The 27,376-nt window shown below is 42.9% G+C and overlaps 1 protein-coding gene and 1 pseudogene across 7 annotated transcripts; one reads left to right on the top strand and one right to left on the bottom strand.

The window, feature by feature from the left end:
• CNTROB (centrobin, centrosomal BRCA2 interacting protein) lies at window positions 1–27,356 on the bottom strand. Of its 7 annotated transcripts, XM_008576668.1 has the most exons (20): window positions 27,161–27,218; window positions 26,146–26,755; window positions 25,256–25,340; window positions 24,916–24,997; window positions 24,284–24,440; window positions 23,114–23,230; window positions 22,776–22,892; window positions 22,150–22,248; window positions 20,956–21,192; window positions 20,461–20,607; window positions 6,306–6,439; window positions 5,597–5,722; window positions 5,208–5,370; window positions 3,859–4,117; window positions 2,309–2,466; window positions 1,979–2,042; window positions 1,628–1,798; window positions 1,353–1,485; window positions 802–874; window positions 1–564 (listed from the first exon to the last, which is right to left on the bottom strand). In XM_008576668.1, the coding sequence occupies exons 2-20, from the start codon at window positions 26,416–26,418 to the stop codon at window positions 439–441; spliced, it is 2,721 nt and encodes a 906-aa protein (XP_008574890.1). In that variant the 5' UTR covers window positions 26,419–26,755; window positions 27,161–27,218; the 3' UTR covers window positions 1–438. The 7 variants fall into 7 exon arrangements, with proteins under 7 accessions (XP_008574890.1, XP_008574889.1, XP_008574895.1 ...); XM_008576667.1 differs by having other exon boundaries at window positions 26,146–27,356; XM_008576669.1 differs by lacking the exon at window positions 27,161–27,218 and having other exon boundaries at window positions 430–564; window positions 822–874; window positions 26,146–27,133.
• LOC103593646 lies at window positions 12,547–12,982 on the top strand (annotated as a pseudogene).
• Window positions 27,357–27,376: the final 20 nt, after the last annotated feature.

The following is a 27,376-nucleotide window of genomic DNA, read 5'->3' as shown; positions in this document are numbered from 1 at the left end:
TTTTTACATAATAACTTACTCTTTTATTAAAAGGTTTTTTTGTTTCTGATTATTAAAGTAACACATACTTGTTTTAGAAAATTTGAAAAATACAGAAATATATAAAGAAGAAAATAAAAATTATCCATAATTCCACTACCAACCAGAGTTAATCACCCCATAGGTTTTATTTTTTAAACATTGAACCTTAGCTCACTCAGACTTCTAAAACCTATTCACAGACCATCTTCTTTCAGAGCATTCATGCCTTTTCCCACAGAAAATAACATAAACATACAACATACAAAAAACATATTCAAACAGAATAAGGTTTCTTTACAAAGTAGTTTCCTACAAAACTTCCATTTTCCAAATTCCTGAGTCAGAGACTAGACTATTTGGCATTTATTAAAATAATAATAACAACAACAACAAGAGAAAAAGAAGAGGAGAAAGGACTTATCTCCAGACTCCCCCCCGACTCCTCATGCTACTAGGGGCAGGGTGTCCACTTTTCTTCCGTGCAGGAGGTTTTTCAGTCTTAGGAGCTGTAGCAAGGCGGCGAGGGACAGCCTGGGAGGTAATCTGAGAGTTGAGGAGAAGAAAAAGTTAGTGTCATATCCTTTCAATCCCCCCACCCCACCGAGGAAAAGCTCAACACATGGAAAGGACCAGAACCAAAGCCCATGTGACAGACATGGGAGTTGGGACTGGAGGGTCAAGGCAATGGAGAAGCAGAGCCAGCCAGGAAGTGTGTAGAGCTGAAGGAACCGGTCAGCGAGAGCCCTTTCCTCCCCTGGCCCCTGCCCGATTTTCCCTCACCTCTTTCCGGGGGATCTCACCCAAGCGTGAGTCTGTGTTCCTTCTGGTGATGTTATCCCCTCGGCCATCAATCCTGCCACACAAATCAAGGGTCTGAGGATGGAGGGGCTACTCCCCCCAACTCTACCGAACACTGGATGAAATAACTACTCCCCAATTCTGTCTCTTAAGAATATGAACAACACGATAGACCTGGGGATCAAATGGGAGGAGACATTAGTAAAATCAAATAATGAGTTATACTAGATAGCCAAAATCCTAGGATTCTGTTTAAGGCTGCAGGATAAGAGAGGAAAAAACTAAGGCAGAAAGATATGGGGAAGAGATTTTTTAGAAGAAAAAAGAAAAGCAGGGGAAAGAAACAGACAAATTGAAAGGTGGGTAGCAGTGAGAGGAGACTTGTGATCTACATCTCATGCCTCACTTTCCTCCCCAGAAAAGGACAGAAGACTCTACCCAATGTACAACATACACACTCCAATCTTCCCCGCCTGATCCCATAATCCAGATTCCATCCTCAGAATCCTTCTTCCTCCCTCCCAGGCTTGTACCCTCTGTGTTCCAGCCTCTTCAGGTACAGCAGCAGATCCTCAGCAGGAAGAGCCCCCCAACCCCGAGCCTGGTATAGTCGTAACAGCTGGGACACCTCCATCAGCTGCCTTGGGGACGTGAGCCCCTCTCCACCTGAGAGACATATCAACAATGGTCATCATCCTAGGCTCCTCTCCCCAGGCCCTAGGAATCTGAAGGGCCTTAACTTCTGGGTGCTGGCTCCACACCCAGGACCTTCCCTCTTTCTCTCCCTGGTAAACCATGACCTGCTTACCTCTCTCTGGGGAGCCACTGCTGGGACCACTGCCTTGTGAATTGGATGAGGGAAGTTCATGGACCCGGAAGAGACTAGACGCCATGGCTAAGGGAACTTTAGTTTTACGGACGGGAGGTGGAAGGTGTGGCACTTGAGGGGCTTCCTCCCAAGATGGGACAGTTAGAGGACCTAGAAAAAGGAAAGAAATCCAAAAACCAGGTAATAGGGCAAAGAGTCAAGGAATTCCTACCACCTAGCATTTATTAGGCTTTATCACCTTTGCCAGCTCCTAAAAGTTCAACCAAGATCATTACCAGATCCCATCTTTTCCAGGATCCAGACCCAACCTTCTTCAGAGTTGGAACTCACCAGACTTAGGGGGCAACAGGTCAACAGAGGAGTTCTCATTGTTCTGGGGTACACTCTCCAGCAGCTGGGGGGACAAGATAGTAAGGTTCTCGAGAGGACTGATAAAGAAAAAGACCTAGGTATCTGAGAGAAGCAGAGCTGATGAAGAAGAGCCAGGGTTGGTCACCTAAGTTCCAGAAGGGAATTATGAAACAGAAACAAGACAGACCAAGAGAGTAAGAAGCTGGGGCAAAGTATAAGGCCTAAAAAGGGAATGAAGTCAGAGTCCTGGATTCCTAGAGTGGAAAGAGCAAATGAGGAAGGGAAGAAGAAAATCAGGTGGTTTCTTACCTGTTGCAAAAAATTCTTGAGGCCCTCCAGCTGAGAAGCAGGTGGCAGCCCTTGCTTCAGGAAGCCATCCCCATCAGATCCAGGATCCTCCTCAGGGAATGGACGTTCTGCCCTGTGATTGGGATGGAGGGCCCCAAGTGCAGAGGGGAAAGCCTCAGCTATAAAGTGAAACAGGCGTGCATGTGTGCAAGTGTGTTGCAGAGGAATGGCTTCCTCCACAAATCAACTCACATCAATGCCCAGAAGAAAGGGGCCTATTAAACATGAGAGGAACATCACAACTAGGAGAAGACAACAATGGAAGTTTAAAAGAGTTAGAGAGGGAAGGGTTGAAGGCGAGTGGGAGATGGCCCAGCTAAACTCTAAGATAGAACTGCAGTCAGACGAAGAAAGCTGTGATACCCAAAGTCTAAACAAATAAATACCACCATAAACTCCATAAAGAACAGAAATAATTAATAGACATGTTCTTTTTTTTAAAAAAAAAGATGACCATGGGCCGGCCTGGTGGCGCACTCGGTAGAGTGCGGCGCTTGGGAGCGCGGCGGCACTCCCACCGAGGGTTCGGATCCCATATAGAGACCGGTCCGCTAACTGGTTGAGCAACACCGAGGGTTGCGATCCCGTTGCCGGTCACGAAAAAAGACAAAAAGGAAAAAAAAAAAAAAAAAAAAAGATGACCAATAAGGGGATCTTAACCCTTGACTTGGTGTTGTCAGCATCATGCTCACCCAGTGAGCTAACCGGCCATCCCTATATAGGGATCCGAACCCGTGGCCTTGGTGTTATCAGCACCGCACTCTCCCGAGTGAGCCACTGGCCGGCCCTTAATAGACATGTTCTGGCCTCTCCCGAGAACGTGCTCCCATTCTTTCATCATCATCATCATCATTATTATTATTGCGTAATTTTAAAATTTAAAATGGTGATACAATTCATCGCTCATTCTCAATTCAACCCAGGCTGTCATGTTTGTACCATACAGAACACCCCTATCCACCCAAGTCGCAGTTGACTAAACCAGAGGTGGACACCACACCCAAGGCCAGCCAATCCAATGGATGGTTACCAACCCATCAAATGGTCTCTTTAAACTGGAGCTAAGAAACTAAGACACCAATGACTCTATAAATGTCTAAAGTCTTGGCTGGAGTCAGTGTCATGGCTGGTGCAAACCTGTGTGCAAGCCAAAGCTATAAGGAGCAAAAACCATAAGCGAGAGAGAAAGCTGGTCAAGCAAGAGAAAAGAAGCAGGTCTGCAGGGAGAGGCAGGGTCAAGAGACTATGCAGGCCTAGGGAGAGAAGGGACAGCTGCCTCAGTTGCCAACGTTCCCAACTGCAATTCTCACTAAGTCCAGAGACATCACATTTCCATGAGATCCTACTCCCTTTATTTGAACCAATATGACCAGATTTCTGCTCCTTGCAACTATGATCACTAAGACATCTGAGAAACTAAATGCTCAAGTCTCAGACAGAAAGGAAGCTAGGTAAGAGGGGGCCAACTGGTACATGTAAGGGGAACCCCAGAGACTTCTGTCCCCAGTTACCTGTGGGTGGAGTGAGATCTGCTTTTGTCTCCAGGGGCTGGAAGGAATGCTGGCTCTGCAAAGACGGGCCCAGCAGGAGGCTAAGGTCTGGGGAGGAGCTGCAGAGAACAGAAGGCACTCCAGGCAGCTCGTCCCTTGATTCCCGGCTCTGCTGCAAGACAGGCTTCAGGGCCACAGCCACGGGAGGTATAGTCCAGATCCTCCTCTCCTCTTTCTCTGGCTCCCGAGGCCCAGGGCTGGAGGGGCCAGGGGGAGGAACCTGGCCAAGAGAGGTGGAAAGGATCAAAGCCCAGTGGGTTTAAAGAGACAAGTCTTCGCTTTCTCTGGCTCCCGAGGCCCAGGGCTGGAGGGGCCAGGGGGAGGAACCTGGCCAAGAGAGGCGGAAAGGATCAAAGCCCAGTGGGTTTAAAGAGACAAGTCTTCGCACAGGGTTTAAAGAGATAAGTCATGGTCCAAACACTTTAATAAAATTATAAGTTACTAGAACTTCCTTAAAAGGAGATTTGGTAACATCTACCAAATTTCTATCAAATTTTAAACAGTTTATTTTTGATCTTACAATTCTATTTCTAGAAAATTTATAGATAAACTTACCCAAAGACATACATTTTAATGAAATTCTTTACATACTCTTTGTAGATGCAAAATATAGGAAACAACTATTATATCTATCAATAAGCTCTTGGTTGAATAAAAAGTTATGCAACAGTATACAGAAGGTGGCAATTTGGTGTGTGGAGCAAGGGGGACGGAGGGGGTAGGAATGGAAGGAGGCATGACGCTCAAGACACCGGTAGAGTGGTTGCTTCTGGAGAGGAATCGGGAGACGGAGGTACAGGGGTAGGATACCTTTTCACTGCATACTTTTCTGAATAGTTTGGATTTTTTTTTTTTTACCATGTGCATATTATTACCTATTCCAAAAAATATTATGGCTAATAATAAAAATTTCATAATTAAAAGAAGGAAGTAGGAGATGCCAACACAAGGGCTAGGGGTAAGACTCTGTACTCTAGGGCAAGACTTAGCAACAATTTTTGGCCCCTACTCCCATAATTAATTGGGCTGTTAGTCCATGAAACTAGTACTACATATTATTCATCACCTCTGAGGACTGGGAGAAGAGAATTATGCCTAAAGGAATAGCACCAGTCTGAGTGAACTATGGCCACAGAAAAAAGATTGATTTTGGTGAGACAGTTATTCTTTGGGAAAGTCCACAGATTTTTTCTCTGATGTAGGCTCTGGAAACTGAACTTAGAGTTTCCTCTGAGAGAGAGCTAGACTTCCAAAGATAGAATCTAGAACACAACAACTCTAAGAAGCTTAGGTCAAGGGGCAATGCCTACCGGGGGGTTGGTAGGCGGGAGAGTGGTGCTAAGCAGCTGATGCGCCTCGTCCCAGTGGGCCTGCAGCATGGCTTGGAGACGTTCTACCAGTTCCACCCGCTGTTCCTCCAGCTGTTGGTTCCCACTCTGCAGGTCCCGCACTTGCGCTTGCTCCCGGGCCAGTCTATAGAAAAGAGAGGAGAGAAGACTCAGGACTTTTAAGGAAAACGAGACTTGGAGAATGAGAAGTGCCAGGATGTAATGTCAGACATCTGAAATTCTGATACGAGCTGAGGCCAATTTAGAAGAGAATAGATCTACTGAAGTTACAGCTCTTTACCATTCTCAGCTTGGGTTCTACCCATAGGAAAGGGTCTGAGGCCTAAAAGGGATACTCCAGGGACTAGTACCTTAGCTCATAGTCCTGAGCCACCTGTTGCTGCCGTTCCTCTCGTTCTGCCATTTCCAACTTGAACTGAGCCAACTGAGTGGCCAATTCCTGCTGGTGCTGTCCATTCACGTCCTGCAGCTGCTTCCTAAGAGGTGAAAGGTGAGAAAAGAGGACTGAGACTGGAAATAGAAGTGATCAAATGAGAAAAAGACAGAATGTGTGCATATGAGAGTGAGCCAAACAGCCACAGTCAGCCTGCCTGGCAATGGCACAAGAAAGAGGGAAGGACAAAGCTGGAGTATGAGGATGGTTTCCCCAAAAGCAGAGACGGGGATGAGGATATATAGGAAAGTGATTTATTTTAGCATTTCCAGAAAAAACTGGTACAGGAGTGGGGTTCAGAGAATTGAGACAGGGATGGGAAGGAGGTTCAATCCCACAGAGCAGTATAGGTCACACCTCAGCACTGTCCCAGCAAGAGAGCTGGAAAATGTCCCACACTCATCAGTTCTTGGTTACAGGCTACTCCCTATGGGATGAAAATCCTGGGTACTTCTGCCTGTCCATGAGCACCTAAAGGCAGCTCTCCCAAGAGACTTAGGTCCATGCTGATGGGACTGAAAGTATGCTGGGAACCAGCAAATTGAAAAAAAGGAAAGGGACGTGGAGAGGGCACTAAAATACCTGCTGTGGCTGGGGAGAAGCAGCATCCAGTAGGTCCCAAGTACCTGTGATGTTCCCTCAGGGAGGCTGCTTGCCGCAGGCTGTTCTCCTGAGCCTGAGCCAGCTGCTCTGTCACCCGCTGCTCCAGCTGCACAGCCAGCTCTGACTCCATCTGGATCCGCTGGCTTTCATACCGGGCCTGGGAGTGAAGGAAGGGGGATAATAGCACAATTTTGTTTGGGTTTGGAAGCAGATGGAGGATATAACAGACAAAATCCAGTACCAATGTTCCCCTCATATGCTTAAGGGATGAAGAACAAGAATTTTGCCACAAGGAATGGAAGAGGTTCCCTTTCCTTATTAAACTATAAGGTACTCACACCTTATACATACCCAAAAATGAAAATGACTTTGGGCAAAGAAATATATTTTTTAACCAAAAGAAATTTTAGGTAGAGCAATCAAATCCATTATATGAGTCTGAGATAACATATGTAGTACCCCTAGTACATTACCTGAAAAGCAGGAGGCATTCAATAAATATCAATGCCCCTTCTTCCAAAGGAGAGTCAGTTTATAATTGCTTTCTCCATTTTCCCACCTCACATTCCTTCTTCAGTTCACTGAAATCTGACTTCCACATATAGCATTTCATTGCAAAGAACTTAATTCCAAATCCAATAGTGGTTATTTCTCAGTCTTTATCTCATGTGATCTCACTGCAACACCTGACATGCCAGGTCAATCTTTCCTTCTAAAAACATCTTCTTCTTAGCTCCCATGATACCACCATCTCCTCCTCCTCATTCTATCTGACTCAGTCTCAGCTGATGGCTCTTCTTCTAACTGCCCATAAAGGTTGAATGTTTCACTGAGTTCTGTCCTTAGTCCTCTTTTTTACTATATGCTAACATGCCAGGTCACTGATGATTTTACATGTGTATAATAAACTTTTGGCATTTAGGCCAGGTGTGTTTTTTTTGCTACAATTTATACCTTAACACTTCCTAAATCTGTCTCTTTAGTCTAGACATTTTTCCAAGCTTTAAGCCTATATGCTTAGTAACCTAATGAATACTTCTATTTGGATACACCTCAAATAGAACACATCCAAATTCAGCTCATTTGATTTTTACCCTCAAACCTTCTCTTCCTATTTCCTGCCTTAGTTAATGGCACCATCCCCACTGAAACACCAAGCTACTTGAAACCTGGAGTCATCCTTGACTACTCCTACTTCTTTACCCCCTCCAAACAGGTTGTTCAATTCGACTTCCTTAACATCTCTCCAATTTAACCCTCTACTTACTACCGCATTAATTCGACGTTATTTCAAATCTGATTGAACTTTCTGCCTCTATTCTACTCTTCACTCTCTCTCATTTTGGCCCCAATAAAAGCCTCCACATTGTACCTTAGTGAACATTATAAAACACAGATATGCTCAATTTATTCCCTGATTGAAACTCTTCAAATGCTCCCATTTTCTAAAGAATAAGTTTCCGACTGTTTAAAAACCCTTTATGATCTCCCACCACCCATCTACCTGTCCCAAAACAGATTCCAATCATACTAAACTCTTTGCAGTTACTTAAATCTTTTAATGAAAAAGTTTAATATATATTCCCTTTGAGTCATTATTTCACTTTTAAGATTCTACCCTACAGAAATACTCATAGGGGTGCAAAAGATTTATGCACACTGATGTTCACTGCAGCACTATTTTTAATAGAGAAAAACTGGTATTGATTTAAATTTCCTGTTTTAAAATGCTTAAACTATGATTAATCCATTCAGTGTAATTTTATATCACCCTTAAAAATAATGGGGCACATATTTATGTACTGGCATGGGAAGATGTCTATAATACATTGTGAGATTAAAAAAAACAAACAAGCAGCAGCAAACACATAGTATGCTCATATTTTTTTTGAAAGACCAACCCATTTGCTCATATATGAAAAGGTTTTTAAGGACACACACCAAGTGGTGTGATAAGAGAAGGCAACCAACATTTTTTACTTCTGTATTATTTCAACTTGTTTTACAGATTACTTATATATATATATATATATATACAAGTTTTTTTGGCAGCTGGCCGGTATGGGGATCCAAACCTGTGACCTTGGTGTTACCAGCACCACACTCTCCCAAGTTAGCTAACCGGCCAGCCCCTACTTTTATATTTTAAGAATATTTTTTAAAGTTCTCTGGGAATTCTATTTTAACTGTCCATGCAAAATTGGTGGCTCCTTTCTTTGTCATTATTATTTAATTCATAAATAAACCTTGATGGACCAGCCCATGGCTCACTCGGGAGAGTGTGGTGCTGATAACACCAAGGCCATGGGTTCGGATCCCATATAGGGATGGCCGGTTAGCTTACTGGGTGAGCGTGGTGCTGACAACACCAAGTCAAGGGTTAAGATCCCCTTACTGGTCATCTTTTAAAAAAATAATAATAACAAATAAATAAATAAATCTTGATAACATAAGTATGCACGTTATAATTTCTAAAGTAACCCCTAAACAAACAAACAAACAGAAACTGAGTTGATTTCAAAATTAGTTGGGAAAAAAAGTGGCATGAAAAAAAAATAATGAATCTAAAAGATGACAAGAAAGGAAATTAAACACTGAATTTACAAGATAAAAAAAGATATAAAGTGAGACCTACATCCAAATACAAACAAATAAATGAAATGTAAATAAACAATACACCAGTTAAAAGGCAAATATATAAAGGTAAAAGTAAAAGGATAAATATTTGACAGGCAAATTTTTTTTTAAAAGGTGGTGCAGTTCTATTAATATCAGGCAAAGATAGACTCAATCTTACAAGAGAGATAGAGGCACCTCATGAGGATATAACATTCAACTGACCAGGAGACATATAGTAATTTAAAAATGTATATGCAAGGGCCGGCCTGTGGCTCACTTGGGAAAATGTGGTGCTGATAAAACCAAGGCCATGGGTTCGGATCCCTATATAGGGATGGCCAGTTAGTTCACTTGGGGGAGCATGGTGCTGACAACACCAAGTCAAGGGTTAAGATCCCCTTACCAGTCATCTTTAAAAAAAAAAAAAAAAGTATATGCATTTAAAATGCATGAGGCAAAACAGACTACAAGGAGCAATAGATAAATACACACTCAAAAAGAAAAAAATAAGTAAGGATATAGATGATTTAAACAGCACAATTAACAAAGTAAAAGATATATATGCAAAACTGTACCCAACTATAAAATATATATTTTCAGGCACACATGAAATTATTTGGAAAAATTTACCATATAAAGCCATAAAAGAAGTATTGATAACTTTCAAAGAGTTTAAATAAAATAGCATATTCTCTTGTGATATCCACAAGAAATTCTCAAACGATTTGAGAGAAAGAGAAAGGGAGGGGGAGGGGGAGAGCGGTGCAGACAGCCAGCAGACAAATGTACCCAAATGTCAACTGGTAAATCTAAGTGTATTTGTTATACTATTCATGCAGCACTTCTTTAGGTTTGAAATATTTCAAAACAAAACGCTGAGTGGAATATACATAAATAAGTAATTTTTTAAAGACCATGTTCTCTAATCACAAAGCAGTTAAGCTATAAATCAATAATAAAAACATTAGAAAAGCCCCATATCTTTGAAAACAACCAAGGACTTCAAAAGAGTAATCATATGAAAAATTGAATATTATTCAGAAACAAATAAGGAAAATACTACATACATTAAGTTATAGCATACACTTAAATCAATACTTACATAGAAATTTAGAAAAGAAGACTGAAAATGAGCAAGCATCCATGCATCTTAAGAAGATTTTAAAAAGAACAGAGTAAAACCAAAGATAATATAAGAAATGAAATAAAGTACAAGCATTAATAAAATAGAAAACAAAGATCAAAAAAGCCAAAAATGAATCCTCTGAAAATATATTCAATTAAACTATAAGCAAGATCCTGTTGGTCAGTTCAACAAAAGAACAACAACAAAAAGAAACTACAAGCAAGATGGTCTAAAAAAGCAAAAATAAGAAAAATTACACAAATGAGCGATATCAGGAATGAAAAATTAGACATAATTTATAGATGCCATAGACATTAAAATGATAAAATTATTAACAACTTTAAGTCAATAAATTAGAAAATTAGACTAAATGGATGTGTATGTGTATATGTGTGTGTGCGTAAATATATGCATATATATGGGGAAGAAGAGGGAGAGAGTACGCAAGAATACCAAAAATAACTCAAGAATAGAAAACCTAAATAAATCCCATAAACGTTAAAAGAGCAAATCAGTAGTCAAATATAAAATATTCAAGAAGCACATATTAATTCCGACCTTACAAACTATTCCAGAGTATAAGAAGAGAGGGAGGCCGGCCCGGTGGCGCACTGCTACAGTGCGCCGCTTGGGAGTGCGGTGGCACTCCTGCCGAGGGTTCGGATCCCACATACAGACCAGCTGCTCACTGGCTGAGCAAGGTGCGGGTGCAACACCAAGGGTTGCGATCCGTTGCCGGTCATGAAAAAAGACAAAAAGGAAAAAAAAAAAAAAAAAAAGAAGAGAGGGAATGGTCTTTCATGTTTCTAGTACTGGCCAATTAAGTTATTGAGATTAACTCTCCAGCTAGAAAAAGGGGCTGGCCAGTTAGCTCACTCAGAGCATGGTGCTGATGACACCAAGGTCAAGGGTTTGGATCCCCATACCAGCCAGCAACAAAAAATAAAATTTAAAAAATTTTTTAAAACTTACACACACACACACACACACACACACACACACACACACCATTCCTAAAAAGCATCAAACAACTAAAGAAACAGTAAAGAATTACCAGGCCAAAATAAAGACACACACACACACACTTCCTAAAAAGCATCAATTAAAGAAACAGTAAAGAATTACCAGGCCAAAATAAAGAAAAAATGAGAGTCTAGACAGATCAGCAAGTGTGGTAGCTAGCCACTATTGCCCTGAAGGCATCTGCCTACCCTAAAAAATTAAAACCTTTGTTTTGACTGCCTTTGAAAAGGAAAAAATGAACAGAAACCAAAGCCCAATGCCACCTAAGTTGGGAAATCTAACAGGAGACCCTCCCTACAATAAATTGGGACCCCAGTAAGCATCACCCTCAGGATGAACATGAATCAGAAGTGAAACAGCTCACATAAAATTAAAACAGAGCTTGAGGGCCGGCCCGGTGGCGCACTGGAGAGTGTGCCGCTTGGGAGTGTGGCAGCACTCCCGCCAAGGGTTCGGATCCCATGTGGAGACCGGTTCCCGCTCACTGGCTGAGCACAGTGCGGGCGCAACACCGAGGGTTGCGATCCCATTACCAGTCAGTAAAAAAGACAAAAAGGAAAAAAAAAAAAAAAAACAGAGCTTCAGAGACCTGTTAGACAGTATGAAAATATTCCGGCAACGGATCGCAACCCTCAGTGTCGCGCCCGCACCAGACCGGGACCGGCAACAGGATCGCAACCCTCGGTGCTGCGCCCGCACCTCGCTCAGCCAGTGAGCGGGAACCGGTCTGTATGTGGGATCCGAACCCTCGGCGGGAGCGCCACTGCGCTCCCAAGCGGCACACTGTAGCAGTGTGCCACCGGGTCGGCCCTGGAGGTTTTATTTCTTAAAAAAATTAAAAACGTAAGAGTGATGTCATAGAAAATGACAGAGTAGAAAACTCCAAGGGCCATTCCCTCCACCAAAATAACCCTTAAGCTGGACAAAAATACCAGAATCAACTATTTGGAACTCTGCAACCTGTTGAGACATTTACAGCAACCAGGTGAGTACCTGATAAAGGGAAAGGCTGCTGAAGTTCAGTAAGAGTGCTGGGTGCATAAACCAGCTACCATCCTCATTTCTCAGCCTGGCCCTGGCCGTGGGACTGGCTGCCTATGGTACTAGAGTGGCTGGCTGGAGCAAAGGTGGACGGTAAGGACCTTGTCCTCCAAAACTGTGGGATTGCATGTTTAGGTCAGTCTGGCAGTTCCCTAAGAAACCAGAGCAGACAAATGCCTTTATTTCAGCCCCGCCTTGGGCTGCAGCAGCTTCCCTGGAAGCACGTATCAGAAATTTCAAGAGATACATACACTTTCTAGGGGGAATCCAGATATTTAAGAAAATCTGTCAGCTCACAGGCTAACTGCATAGATAATGGAACAGAAACAGCAATACCCACACACAAAAAGGAATACAGACTTTGCAAAAATAGTAGGTAAACATCACTGTACAAATGGATGGCTATAGCCATCAAAAGCAGTCACTGAGGAGGCAGCAGTATGACTAGGGTTAACTCTGGGGACGCGGTGAGGAGAGACATGAGGCTGAGCTGGGTCCTGACAGTACTGTCCATCTGCCTGAGCACCCTGGCCTCAGCCACAGGGGCCAAGGGCCAATGGAAGCTGCCAATCAGAGTCAAGAAGCAGGTGGATCACTGTCCCATCAAATCTTGCAAGGGGGACAACCTTTGTATGCACTACATGGGGAAGCTGGAAGATGGGACGGAGTTTGACAGCAGCTTGCCCTAGAATCAGCCCTTTGTCTTTTCCCTCAGCATGGGCCAGATCATCAAGGGCAGGGATCAGGGGCTACTGGGGATGTGTGAGGGGGAAAAGCAGAAGCTGGTGATCCCATTAGAGCTGGGGTTTGGACAGCAGCAAGCTCCTCCAAACATTTCAGGTGGTGTTCAAGGTGGAGCTGCTCAAAATCAAGCAACATTCAGAACTGTAGCCAGAGTCAGGAGGGGTGGTGGAGACAGGTCTCCATCAGGAACCGGATTGTTAAAAAAAAAAAAAAAAAAGCAATCCCTCAGGCAGGAGAGAATATAATTTCCAGAGTTACCACATTATAACATTTCAAGTGACCAGTTTTCAACAAAAAAATTACAAAACATACAAATAAACAGGAACCGGATTGTTTAAAAAAAAAAAAAAAAAGCAATCCCTCAGGCAGGAGAGAATATAATTTCCAGAGTTACCACATTATAACATTTCAAGTGACCAGTTTTCAACAAAAAAATTACAAAACATACAAATAAACAGGAAAATATGACTCATTCAAAGGAAAAGAATTTGACAGGGACTATTTCAGTGGAAGTCCAGACACTGGGATTACTAGTCAAAGCCATTAAGTCACGGAGAAAGAACTAAAGGAAATCAGGAGAATGATATACGAACAAATAGGCAGTATAGCTAAAGAGACTGAAATACATAAAAGGAACCAAATAGAAATTCTGGAGCAGGGCTGGCCAGTTAGCTCAGTTCATTAGAGCACGGTGTCATAACACTAAAGTGAAAGATTCGGGTCCCTGTACCTGCTGGATGCCAAAAAATAAAAAGAAAGAAAGAAAAAAGAAATTCTGGAGCTGAAAAGTACAATCAGTGATATGAAAATCTGATTACATACTACACACCTATTAGAACAAGCAAAACCCAGAACACTAACACGACCAAATGCTGGTGATTACGTGGAGCAACAGAAACTCTCATTCACTGCTGAAATACAAAATGGCACATCCACTTTGAAAGACAGTGTAGGGGTTTCTTAACAAAACTAAACATACTGTTATCATACGACATAGCAATCATGCTCCTTGGTATTTACCCAAAGGACTTGAAAACTTATGTCCACAGAAAAACCTGCACATGGATATTTATAGCAGCTTTCTTCATAATTGACAAGACTTGTAAGCAACCGAGATGTCCTTCAGTAGGTGACTGGATATACCGTGGTACATCCAGACAATGGCATACTACTCAATGCTAGAAAGAAATGAGCTGTCAAGCCATGAAAAGACATGGAGGAAATTTAGATGCATATTGCTAAGTGAAAGAAACCAATCTGAAAAGCTGGGTGTGCAAACTAGCTTAATCTATGTACTGCATTATTCCAATTATACAACATTTTAGAAAAGGCAAAACTATGGAGACAGTAAAAAGATCAGTTTTTGCCGGGGACTAGGGAGGAGGGAGAGAATTTTTAGGGCAGTGAAACTACTCAATACTCTATACTATATACCTTATATACTGTAAAGGTAGATACACGTCATTATATTTTTTTTTTTTTTTTTTTTTTTTTGCTGGCCAGTATAGGGATCAAACTCGAGACCTTTGGTGTTATCAGCACCACACTGTAACCAACTGAGATAATGGCCAAGTGAGCTAACTGGCCATCCCTATATAGGGATCCAAACCCTTGGCCGTGGTGTTATCAGCACCACACTTTTGTTTTGTTTGTTTTTTTGACAGCTGGCCAGTGTAGGGATGGAACTCTGGACCCTGGCATTATCAGTACCACGTTCTAACTGTCCTAGCTGCCAGCCCCAACATGTCACTATAAATTTATCCAAACCCATTGAATATACAACACCAAGAGTAAGCCCTAATGTAATCTATGGACTCAGGGTGATAATGATGGGTCAACACAGGTTTATCAATTGTAACAAATGCACCACTCTTGTGGGGGATGTTGAAAATGGGGAGGCTATGCGAGTATAGATGCAAGGGGTGTACAAGAAATCTCTGTACCTTCTGCTCAATTTGTCTGTGAACCTAAAACACCAAAGTTCATTTAAAATAAAACTCACTAGAGGGGCTCAATGGCAGATTTGAGCGGGTGGAAGAGTGCACTTGAAGATAAGGTAATTGAAATTATCCAGTCTGATTAGCAGAAAGAAAAAAGAAAGGAAGAAAATGAATAGAACCTCAGTGACCTGTGGGAAACTATCAAGTATACCAACATATGTATTATGGAAGACTCAGAACAAGTAAAGAGAGAAAAAGGGCAGAAAAAATATTTAAAGAAGTTACAGCCAAAGGTTGGCCAGTTAGATAAGTTGGTCAGAGCACGGTGCTGATAACACCAAGGTCCAGGGTTCAATCCCTGTACCAAACAGCTACCAAAAAAAATTTTTTTTCCCTTCCAAATTTGGTGAAAGACATCAATCTATACATCCAAGAAGCTCAATAAATCTAAGCAGGATAAACTCAAAAGATCCACACTAAGACACACTGTAGTCAAATTGTCAAAAACAGAACACTCATTCTACTTTACAGAATGAGGTGTTGCCTGATTCTAGAATCACAAATAAAACTAATTAAAATCTTTAAAAAACAAAACAAAACAAAAAAACCTATCAAAAGCCACAGGCAAAGAGAGAATCTTCAAAGCAGCAAGAGAAAAGCAAGTCACCATTTACAAGGGATCCTCAACAAGACTAACACCTGATTTCGCACTTGTCAACTAAGAATTCTATACTGGGCAAAGAAATTCTTCAAGAATGAAGGAGAAATTAGACATTTCAAGATAAACAAAAGCTAATAAGAAGTGTTAAAGGGAGTCCTTAAGACTAAACTGAAATGAAACTGTACAGTGACTTGAAGCCATATTAAGAAATAAAGAACACTGATAAAGGTCACTACATAGGTAAATATAAAAGCCAGTATTACTGTACTTTTGGTTTGCAACTACTTTTCTTCTATATGAGTTAAAAGGCAAATGCATAAAACAATAGTTATAGGGCTGGCCCCATGGCACACTCGGGAGAGTGCAGCACTAGGAGCGCAGCACTACTTTTCTTCTATATGAGTTAAAAGGCAAATGCATAAAACAATAGTTATAGGGCTGGCCCCGTGGCACACTCGGGAGAGTGCAGCACTAGGAGCGCAGCGCCGCTCCTGCCGCGGGTTCGGATCCTATATAGGAATGGCCGGTGCACTCACTGGCTGAGCGCGGTGCGGACGACACCAAGCCAAGGGTTGCGATCCCCTTTCCAGTCAAGAAAAAGACAAAAGGGCCGACCCCGTGGCGCACCCGGGAGAGTGCAGTGCTGGGAGCTCAGCGGCGCTCCTGCCGCGGGTTCGGATATAGGGACGGCCGGTGCACTCACTGGCTGAGCGCGGTGCGGACGACACCAAGCCAAGGGTTGCGATCCCCTTTCCAGTCAAGAAAAAGACAAAAGGGCCGACCCCGTGGCGCACTCGGGAGAGTGCAGTGCTGGGAGCTCAGCGGCGCTCCTGCCGCGGGTTCGGATATAGGGACGGCCGGTGCACTCACTGGCTGAGCGCGGTGTGGGCGTCACCAAGCCAAGGGTTGCGATCCCCTTACCGGTCACAAAAAGGGCCAAAAAAAAAAAAAAAACAATAGTTATAAATCTGTGGCAATAACAATATGAAGGATGAGAGATGGAGATATATACAAATGGAGTTTTTGTATAGTAGTGAAACTAACGGTGGTATTATTCAAACTAGGTTGTTGTAACTTTAAGATGCTAATTGTAATCCTAAGGTAACCACTAAGAAAATAACTTTAAAAATATATAGAAAAGGAGAGAAGGCAATCAAATGTTTCCCTTCTTCACTCCAAAAAGAAAAAATCAATGAAATACAAAAAAAGGCAGTAATGAATGAATTAAGGAACAAAAACATATAAGACATAAAGAAAACAAACAGCTAAACGGCAGAAATATGTCCTTTCTTATCAGTAATGACTTTAAATGTAAATGGATTTAACTTTCCAATTAAGATGCAGAAATTGAAGAATGAATTTTAAAAAACACGTAATCCATCTATATGCTGTCTACAAGAAACTCACTTTACAGCTTTCTTTTTTTGCTTTTTTTTGGTGGCTTGCCAGCACAGTACAGGCCACTCTGCATGTTGGTGTTATCAGCACCATGTTCTAAACAACTTAGCTACCCAGCCAGTCCAAGAAACTCACTTTAGATACAAAGACACAAAAAGGCTGAAAGCAAAAGGATGAAAATAATATTCCATGCAAATAGTAACCAAGAGATCTGGGGTGGCTATATTATTATCAGACAAAATAGACGTTAAGTCAAAAAAGTTAAATAAAGAAGATATAACAATAAGGAACATACATGCACTTAATAAAGCCCCAAAATATATGAAGAAAAAACTGACAGAATTAGAGGGAGACAGTTCTTCAATAATAGTTGGAGACTTCAATACTCCATTTTCAATAAATTATAGAGCAACAAGAAAATAGAGGACCTGAACAACACTGTAAATCAGGCACTACTCTGAGTGTTGGAGTCTCAACAATGAGCAGACAAAAATCCTTGCCCTCATAGACCTTACAGAAAATCAACAGGATAAAAAAAAGTACAATATGTAGTATACTAGGCAGTGATAACTGCTGAAAAGAAAACTTAAACAGGGAAAGAGTAAGAGGGATTGTCAGAAGGTCCAAATTTTACTTAGTGTGTTTGTAGAATACTACACTAAGATGACATCAGAGTAACAAGTAGTTCTCCTTATGCTCAATTATTGTGCTCATCATACTACTTCAAAAATGTGTATACTTTGAGTCTACAAGAGTCACAACCACACAAAAATGTGTGTACTAGATAAACTCCCCATCTAGCTGGTGAGCTCCTTGTCAGCCAGGACTATTTCCAGCTCCTAGCACATAGCTTACATAGAGGAGCTGCTCAACAGGCTTAATGAATTGAAATGAGAATAATAATTATGTGTGCACACATACACACACACGGCTAGAACCAGTGCATGGGGCACAGTAGTCTAAAATGGCTACTGAATTATTTACTAATGCCTTTACCCATGGCTCCTGTAGAGGGGTAGAAATCTTGATTCCTATTTGATTATTAGATAGGGTTTTTAGGTAATGCATGTATGGGACAAAAGTCTCGAATAGGAGGCAAGAGCCCACAGTTAGAGGGCAAGAGCCCACTGAATCAATTCTATCAATTCTAATCAAGTATATGTTGAGTCTCAGTTGATTTTTAGTATACGGTTTTTAGGTAATGCATGTATGGGACAAAAGTCCTCGGACAGGGGGCAAGAGCCCACTGAATCAATTCTAATCACTATTTAGGTAAGTGATTGTATACACTGATTTTTAATATAATGGGTTCATTGGAAGATTTTGTGAGAAGGAAACTTACACAGGTTTAAAGCCTTTAATGTGAACAAGAGAACAGAAACAAAACAGGGACTGTTCTGACTGCAATAACTCTTAATACAACAAAACTTAAATGATGGGAAAATATGTGAGTTAAGATTTTCAAGGATGTTTTGCTAGATTAGTTAGTACACGGGGATTGTTCCACATTTTGCTTAAGGCTGTTTCTTTAAGTTTCTTAAGAAGTCAGGCACTTTACTGATTATCTTACTGTTTCTTTTGCATGTCACATGGCTTAGATTTATGACTCTTTTATTTATTTATTTATTTATTTATTTTTAAAGATGACCGGTAAGGGGATCTTAACCCTTGACTTGGTGTTGTCAGCACCACGCTCACCCAGTGAGCCAATCAGCCATCCCTATATGGGATCCGAACCCACGGCCCTGGTGCTATCAGCACCGCACTCTCCCAAGTGAGCCACGGCCGGCCCAGATTTATGACTCTTTTAATGGTATATTGTTTAAACTATTTTGAACCATGCCTGCTTGGATGAAGATTGTTACATAGCCAATTTCTTTATGTTCTTACTATGGTTGATTAACCATCTGTTCTTTTCCTGTAATTTCATTGTCCTTACAATAAAAACTGAAGCAAAAACCGACTCGGGGCTGTACCCAGTTTCTCCTTCTAACAGAGGAGTTGCTGAGGTGCAGTCCCTTTGGGCTTCTTGTTGCACTCATATTGCTTTGAGTAATCTTTTTTGCGTCTTCATTACACAGCGAGAGGTGTAACAGGCTCACAATGATAAATTAGTTTCCCTGCAGTCAGTCCTCCAATTTAATGAACTAGATGGAAAGTAAAAGGAGTGTGTTTTTTCAAACACTGGTCTCACTGACCCAGAAATTGGGTACCTCTTTCAGTCAACTATTAACTAGGAACAAAGTCTCTCAGACTGACTTGCTCTCAGAAACTCATCAATTCACCCTTAAAACATTTTACACATAAAAACAAAGGCTCATAAAGGTCAAAATTCTAGTTAAGGGCTGAGCCGGTGGCGCACTCGGGAGAGTGCATTGCTGGGAGCACAGCGACGCTCCCGCCGCGGGTTTGGATCCTATGTAGGACTGGCTGGTGCACTCACTGGCTGAGTGCGGTGCGGGCGACACCACACCAAGGGTTGCGATCCCCTTACCGGTCACGAAAAAAGACAAAAAAAAAAAAAAAGTTTAGGGCCGGCCCGTGGCTCACTCAGTAGAGTGCGGTACTGATAACACCAAGGCCCCGGGTTCAGATCCCATATAGGGATGGCTGGTTTGCTCACTGGCTGAGCGTGGTGATGACAACACCAAGTCAAGGGTTAAGATCCCCTTACCGGTCATCTTTTAAAAAAAAAAAAAAATTCTAGTTAAGATGTAGAACTGAGTGTCCTGACCTAACAATCCAGTGCTCTTTCCTCTTCAATGCTGTACCTCCATCACGGACTAGAACAGAATTCTCTCCAACCCTTTACTCTATTCCAGGTATCAGCAAACTACAGCCCAATTCAGCAATCCACTGCTTATTTTTGTAAATAAAGTTTTATTGGAACACGGTCATGCTCATTTGTTTATTTACTGTCCACTGCCCTTTCTGTGGTATAACAGCAGAAATGAGTAGTTGCAACTGAGACTGTACAACCCACAAATCTAAAAATATTTAACTGTCTGGCCCGTTATAGAAAGTTTGCCAACATCTGCTCTATTCCATAGGTCTGACTAATTTGGATTTAAAATTCAATATGATAGGTAAAGTGTTTTTCAAAGTCTAATATCTGACAACCAATTTTTGAGTACTATTCTGTGCCAGGTCATGTGCTGTTATGGGAATTTCATAAGTAAATAAAAGAATCATTGCCCTCCTGGGTTCCTGACCTAACCAGGGGGATTAATACAAAGTTATTTAAGTAATGAGAATTACAAAGCAGACTGTTATGATTGGAATCAGGTCTCTATCAAAAGCTTTGACATACACTCAATATATGTGCTTATACAGCCAACACACTAAGTGTCATCTCTCTTAAAATAACACAAGGTATCTTTAATAGATTTAAGTCTATTCACTCCTAAAGTAATACTAAGTCAGTCTGACAAATTGTGGAAAGCTGTTACTCACTGAGAAATGGTTCTGAGTTTAAGACAGAATACTACTCATACTACTTAGAAACTGTTGATGAAATAAACCCAAAAACTTGAAATGGGAGTGTCTGTCACGACTCCTAAGTCACTCTGCCTCAGACCTACTTCTCTCAACTATTAAAACACCTCAAGAACCATGTGCCTCCTGACCTGCACCAAACTCATTTCCAGCTGCAGCGTGTCTCTCTCTCTTCGAGCTATATCCAGCTCTCCTTCTAACCGCCGCACCTCAGACTGCACCAGTGCCAACTGCTGCTGGGCCTCCCGGGCTGCCTGGGCCTCCCTCTGGCTGTTCCCCTAAAAAAGGGAAGTCAAACTTAAGTACATACCTCACTTTTTATCTCCTGGTTATCTCTATTCCCCCAATTCATCCTCTCATACCCTAAAACTCAAGCTGCTTCTCTCTATTCTCCCATTTGTCCTATTTTCCATCCTTATTTAATCTCACTCTCTGGCCTTCCACGTATGTGGTGCCCCCAGCCCTTCCTGCTGGCCCTACACTCTCAACCTTGTCTCCCATGTATAACTCTTCACTCTCCATCCCTGTTCCCTATATATGTCCCATATTCTGACATCCCATCCCACTGAATTATTTTGCCTTTCATCTGTTTCCCATTCCCCAACTCTTCCAACTGCTCTCTTTACCTTTTCCCTTTCCAACTGAGCCTGGCTCTCCTCTTTCAGTGCCTGGTAGCATTCCTTAAGCTGGTGTTCTTGCTGGGCCCAAGTCTGCCGTTCTTCTTCTAGGGCAACCTGAAGTGTCTCCAACTGTCGATGCTCACTGAGTTGCCGAGCCCGAGCCTCATCCCGTTCTTCCTGCAGGGCCTGGCACCGTTGCTGTTCTACCTCCAAGCTCAGGGTCAGAGCTTGCCTTTCCTCTTCCTAAAGCCCCAGGGAGAAAACCAAGATCCTTAGTAGCCTGCCCATACAATGTGCCCACTGAGAATTATGCACATTAAAAATACAATAGTTGACGAGCTCACAGTATTATAATATAGTAGATAAGAGCTCCTGTTCCAGAGTTAGGTAGACCAGGATTCAAATTCCACTTAGAATCCTAGTTCTATCATTTACTATCCGTACTTAGGCACACATCCTTATTTGCAAAATGGAGATAATAACAGAGTCTACCATGTGAGGATTAAAGTAAAAAGCATTTGTGAAGAATTTAGGACAGTGTCTGGTACATAGTAAGTACTCATTACCCGATAGCTATCTTCATCATCATCAAAAGAAATTCCACAAAGATTAGAAAATCCAGCCTACAATCATGAACTAGTCAAGCAGCAACCATCATCAGCACTGCTGGCTGTAGCCTACTGAGACAACTAGTACAGCATGCAGGTAGCAAGCATGCGTCATACATGCAACAAGTGCCAAAACTAGTTACTAACTCATATGGATAATCATCTTGCCATTTTAGCTCAAAGAAACTTGAGTCTCACCCCATACATCTTTCGTCTATGCTCTAGACCAGAGTTCACAAACCAGGCTGAACAAAATCACTTAGAAAATTTCTAAAAATATTTGGGTTCCCCAACCCCATCATCAAAAGTTCTGGGAATGGCTTCCAGAAATCTATACTGTATTTTAACATAATTCCCCAGATGATTCTAATGTTCTAATGAGGATACAATTTGCAGAGTCTCTGAAACTTACTTGGTGACAGAACCTGTTTTTGTAGAATATCTAGCAGAACCAGTATTCTAAGGAACATGTTTTGGGAAACACTGCCCTGGGGCAACTCAAACTGTAAACTCCCACAATCCCACCAACAGCCCATAGCTCTCTAGAATTAACAGCCTCTGATGAAATTAACCCAGCCCGTCTTCTTCTCACCAGTGTCTCCTTTTCCCGTTGCTGCAGTCTGGCACTTTCCTGCTCACGATTCAGGGCCTCCATGGCCTCAGAAAGACTTTGTTCTAGGCGGGTTACTGTCTTTCAGGGAGAGAGGAACATAAGACAGAGCAACTGAGGGAAATGTCTACATACTATACTTCAAAAAGCATTAACGGGGCCAGCCTGTGGCTCACTCGGGAGAGTGCGGTGCTGATAACACCAAGGCCACGGGTTCGGATCCCGTATAGGGATGGCTGGTTTGCTCACTGGGTGAGCATGGTGCTGACAACACCAAGTCAAGGGTTGAGATCCCCTTACCGGTCATCTTTAAGAAAAAAAAAAAAAAAAGCATTAACAATGAAACTTGAAACTTCAGAGTTAACTAAACGACTTGGGAGCCAAAGAGAAGACTACACGGTGTGGGGAAAACCAAGAAGACATCAACAAAGAAGTCTGACAGCAGAAACAGTGAGGGAGAGGAATAAGGAGACGAGAAGAATTGTCAGACAGCTGCTGCAAGATCGAGGTCAATCTGTTGGGACCTCTAATTCCAGAGATATTTCTACCCCTTTCCATCTAGAGATCTGTGATTTAAGTTCTAATGCCACATGATCCAGGTCACCCACCTCCTGCTGCTTGCTTCTGGTGAGTTCTGCCACCTGGCGTTCCTCTTGAAGTCCCCGAAGCACCTCTGTCCGCTCAGCCTCATGCCGGTTCCAGCCCTCCACCACACGGGCCAGGGTCTCAGGAAAGGCAAGTAAGATGGAATTTCAAAATTAACTTTTTTGCCCTCTTTCTACGCACAGGAGCACGGTCAACAACCGCCTTCTCCCAACAGTCAGTAAAACAACCCCTTACCCTAGCTCTTAGCAGGCACAAAGAAATATTGGCTTGCCACTCCCTTACTTACTATCCCTTAATGCTCTCCATGGAGAGACCCACCCACATTTTGCTTCCCTGGCACCTTGTCCAGTTGTTCAATCATGATATCTTTCTTGCGATCGGCAGCCACAGCCACGGCTAACTGCTGCTGTAGCTCTAACACTCGGGTCTGCAGGCTCTGAATATGGTGCTCACAATGCTGGGAAGAAGGATGAAGAGTCTGGGTGTTGCCCATCTTTAGTCTGATCACAGTACCAAACTTCCAGCTCTTCTAGGGGGAAATGGGCTGCAGACAGAGAGCCTAGGTCCCAAGAACAGAACTGGTTGGGAGATGGAGAATAAGGAAATCTGGAGCAGGAACCTTGAGGCCTGAGACCTCTAACACCTTCCTTTACCTTCTCAGGAAGTAGGTCCCTAGTTTCCAGACTCTTTCCTTTCCTGGATCTCCTGAGAGAAATTCCCATAAACCTTTTGGCAGAAGTGCAGCAACTCACACGGCTAAGTGTGGGAAGTTACTCCTGCCTTAAGAAGCTCATTGGAGACAATGATTAAACATAGCAAGGATAAAGAAAAAGCCTTTCATTCATGTCCAAACAGTTTAAAATAGATGAAGAGAAGGTTCCAAGAATAACGATCAATGATTTTTACTTTATCTCTGCCTTGTTCATCTCTCTGTTCCCTTCCGACATTAAGGCTGAGGTTCACAGAGATAAACCTCCTTATATCACCAATAGCTACAAATCTTTGCAGAAGCTAGCAAAGTTCATTATTCATTCAACAAATGCTTATGAACTGTTTCTATGTGTTAGGTATATATATACTAGACCTTAGGGAGCCAGTGCTGAGCAAGACAAGGTACTGACCCTCATGGAGTTTAGATTTCAAAGGAGAGAAACAAACAAGATATATCTGAGTGATAAGTTATATGAAAGAAATAACAGAGTGATCTGACTGACTACCTGGAGGGGAGGGAGTGCCATATTAGAATGCTAAAGGAGGCCTCCCCAAAGGAACATTTGAGCAAAGTCCCAGTTTTCAGGCTCTTAACCTTCAGCACTTTTCAGCACTAAAGTCCCCTAATTTCTTTCTTTCTTTCTTTTTTTTTTTTTTTTGCAGTTAGCAGGTACAGGGATCCACACCCATGACCTTGGTGTTATAAGGCTGCGCTCTAACCAACTGAGCTAACCAGCCAGACCTCAAGTCCCCTATCTCTAATCTTTGCTCCTTTCAAAAGGAACCCTTTGTATCTCACCTTACGGCGGGTATGCTCTGAATCCAGTGCATCTTTCAGACCCTGAAATTCCGGAGGATTGAGTGGGAGCCCTGGCCGAAGGCTGGTGTACCGGGGAAACAACTCCTCCAGGGCTTGGGCTGAGCTAGATGGAGATAAATCTTGCAGGGGCCGGGTGCTGAGCAAACCAGGTAGAGAATGTTAGGGTTGAGAAAGCTTTTGAGATCCACTCATCCAACCGTGATATTTTACAAATGACGAAACTGAGACCCAGAAAGAGAAAGAGACTTTTCCAAAGTCATGAAGATAGGTAGTGATAGACCCATTTAATAGCACGAAGATCTGTGATTCACCCTATAATGCTCCTTCCTCTATACCACACTCCCTGCCTTTATAAAGGACTCAGCAGAAATAAACTAACTCTCATGAGGGAAGGACTGGAGGTTGAAAGAAAGCCAGGTACTAGCAAGCAGATGCCCACGTTCCTGAAGGAGTAAAGGGAATAGAAGATAGAAAGGATGAAAACTAAAACCTAAGTGACAAGCTTCTTAGGTCCTTAAGAGGTACCAAAGCAATAAAGAGAGAATTGAGGAACAAAATACTTAGATTTCCAAGAAAGCAAGCAAATTAGGAGAACCCCAAGCAGAACTCACTTGAGTAAGGTGGCTGTGCTGTCACTGTCAAAGGAGTCCTCTTCCCGTCTCTCTGAGCCAGCACCTGGAGTGAGGGGATACCCTGCAGGCAGCCAGAGGGACCCCACAGTCAGGGTCAGGTCAGGATGGGAACAGGGACCATTTGAAGGAGAAGAGAGGAGAAGCCCTTTCTTTCTACTTCCCCCATTCTTTCACCCCTTCTCCCAAAGAATGGGAGCCTTCTCTCCTGAAATCTCTTGTCTGTGAGGGCTAGGTTTTTCTCCCTGTTTCCTCTCTCCACTTTCTCCCACCCCTTAAATCTAGGCTCTCCTTCATAGTTCTAGGGAAGGGATTTACTTACGATAGGCCGTATCACGTGAGGTTTGAAGAATAGTCTGGAGTTGACCCCGAACATTTTCCATCTCAAAGATATGCTTAGAACCATCCTAAAAAAAAGCCACATGAAAATCAGATGGAATCTACGTAATCTATATCCTGGAAAAGTCTGGAGGGCAGACTTTTCCTCCAGCACCTGGGAAAGCAAGAAAAACAAAACGGACCCAACAGGGGGTGTCTTAACCTTAAGTCAGAAACCCAAATGCCTCCAGAAGCTGAAAGATAGTGTAAATTAATTAATTAGGCAGGTATAAAAGACTGGTGGTGATTCTTGCCAACTAAAGAGCAAATACCCTATCTAAAGATTGTAATAGTCCATGGCTATCAGTTTTCAAATTCTAGAAGACCTAACCAGTCTGCAAATTGATTATAAGACCTTTTCTATCTAACACCAATACCTATCTTCCCTGTAATATGTATAATTGATTAAACCATATTTTAATGATTTACATGCCCAAATTTTGAGCCATACAATCCAAATAGTTTTGGGCTGAAAGAATCTTAGCATATTTTGCTGCTTTCCTTAAGTCCCTAGTTCCCTTTTGGGACCAAGAAACCTTATCCCCACTTCCAGAGCCAGGTCCCAGTCCCACCAATGTACCCCACAGCGCAGGTGTCTCTGACAAAAAACTCTAGAAAGTTTGACAATTTTCCAAATTATGGTGTCCCAGGTCACGCTCTCCCTCATAAACACTTGCTTCCAGGAATAAGCATGACTAATGATGTAATTAAAGGGAATTTGAAATCCAACAATAGGAGTTCAAATTTCAGCAATTTTTGCTTTTACCACCCCCAGTCCTAAGACTCTGGCATCTAATACCCTAGATAGAGGTCCCCAAAACACACCTCCCTTACCTTTTTCTTCAAGTTGTTCTCCAATCCGACTGACAAGCTGCCACTCAGCTCCTGGGCCAAGCAATCTAACACCTCATGAGGAGGTGGGGAGGTGGAGGGTAAATGCAGCTGGGCTCGGGCTGTGGCCTCTGCCTGTCGGCTGAGGCGCAAAGAAGCATAGAGCTGGGAAGTCACCTCAGATGACACCTGATTTAGCCCCGGGGGTTCTGATGAATCACTCAGGAGGTCCTCCGACCGAAGAGGTGAACTGGGGCTGGTAGCTGCTGTTGCCATGAGTACAGGGAATAGACAATTGGAGACAGCAAGAAGCTGGGAACCCCTAGTTCTGCTTTAGGAGAGTCCAGTGGGAAAAGTTCACAGAGAAAGATTTGGGAGAAGGGAGGAAGATTCCACACCAAGTGTCCTTGGTGAATAAGGGTACCAAGGTTTTCTGGTTAGAGGAAAGGTTTCTACGGGTTCCGGAGGCCATGGAAGAAGGCAAAAGCATTCCTCTCTCCAGTTCCTGGGAACGGCGGAAAAGGAGGTGCAGCGCAGAGGGGGTGGGGAGAGAAGACCTACTGTGGGCAACAGGACCACTGAAGTTCCTCTTCCCAACTAGGAGTGCTGGAAGCTGCAGATCAACCGAGGGACAGGTTATCCCTGGGCAACTGAGCTCTTAAATTCTCACTCCCAGAACGTGCAAACCGAAACGAACCCAAATCCACCAGGAGCCAAATTTCTGTCCAGCTGCCTTATTTGTCCCTCAACTGGCTCCAGTCTTGAGAGGCAGGAACCTCAGGCCCCGGCGCTCCCCGCCCACTTCACCCGTTCTACCCAGGATCAACCCCCCTGTATATCCCCTCCGACTCCTCCTGGCAAGAAAGCCATAGCAGGGCTCCCTAGAATCCCTCTCTCAACCGCCCCAAAAGAAACCTGTGAACATTCAGTCACGGCCTCGGACGTCCCTAAAAAGCACACCGCCCTCAAGCCTAGCCTGAGATCCACCCCAAACACCCCGTCTGACTACTCTCCACACCTGCAGTCCTCAGCCCCCAATTTTGCCAAGGACAAGGGATTGCCCCCCTCCCTTGAGCCCTGGTCCGAAAAGAGAGAGACTCCGCTTTCACGCTGTCCTGTACACTCAAACCCGTTGGCAGCCTCCCGCCCACCGCCCGCAGCCCCGCCTCTCGTCTCGATGACGTCACTTGTGCGCGAGACCACGATCCCAGCAGCTCGTAAAGTCTCCAGAACC

The sequence above is a fragment of the Galeopterus variegatus genome, unplaced genomic scaffold, assembly GCF_000696425.1.
Source record: "Galeopterus variegatus unplaced genomic scaffold, G_variegatus-3.0.2 Scaffold1386, whole genome shotgun sequence".
In the NCBI taxonomy this organism is placed as follows: domain Eukaryota; kingdom Metazoa; phylum Chordata; class Mammalia; order Dermoptera; family Cynocephalidae; genus Galeopterus; species Galeopterus variegatus.
This window is presented reverse-complemented; position numbering and strand designations above follow the sequence as displayed.

Coding starts and splice junctions, on each gene's coding strand:
- CNTROB (XM_008576667.1), bottom strand. CDS start 26,418: ATGGCAACAGCAGCTACCAGCCCCAGTTCACCTCTTCGGTCGGAGGAC. Junction 4,118..5,207: donor TCCCGCCTACCAACCCCCCG/GTAGGCATTGCC, acceptor TCTCTTGGCCAG/GTTCCTCCCCCTGGCCCCTC. Junction 2,043..2,308: donor TCAAGAATTTTTTGCAACAG/GTAAGAAACCAC, acceptor TTGTCCCCCCAG/CTGCTGGAGAGTGTACCCCA.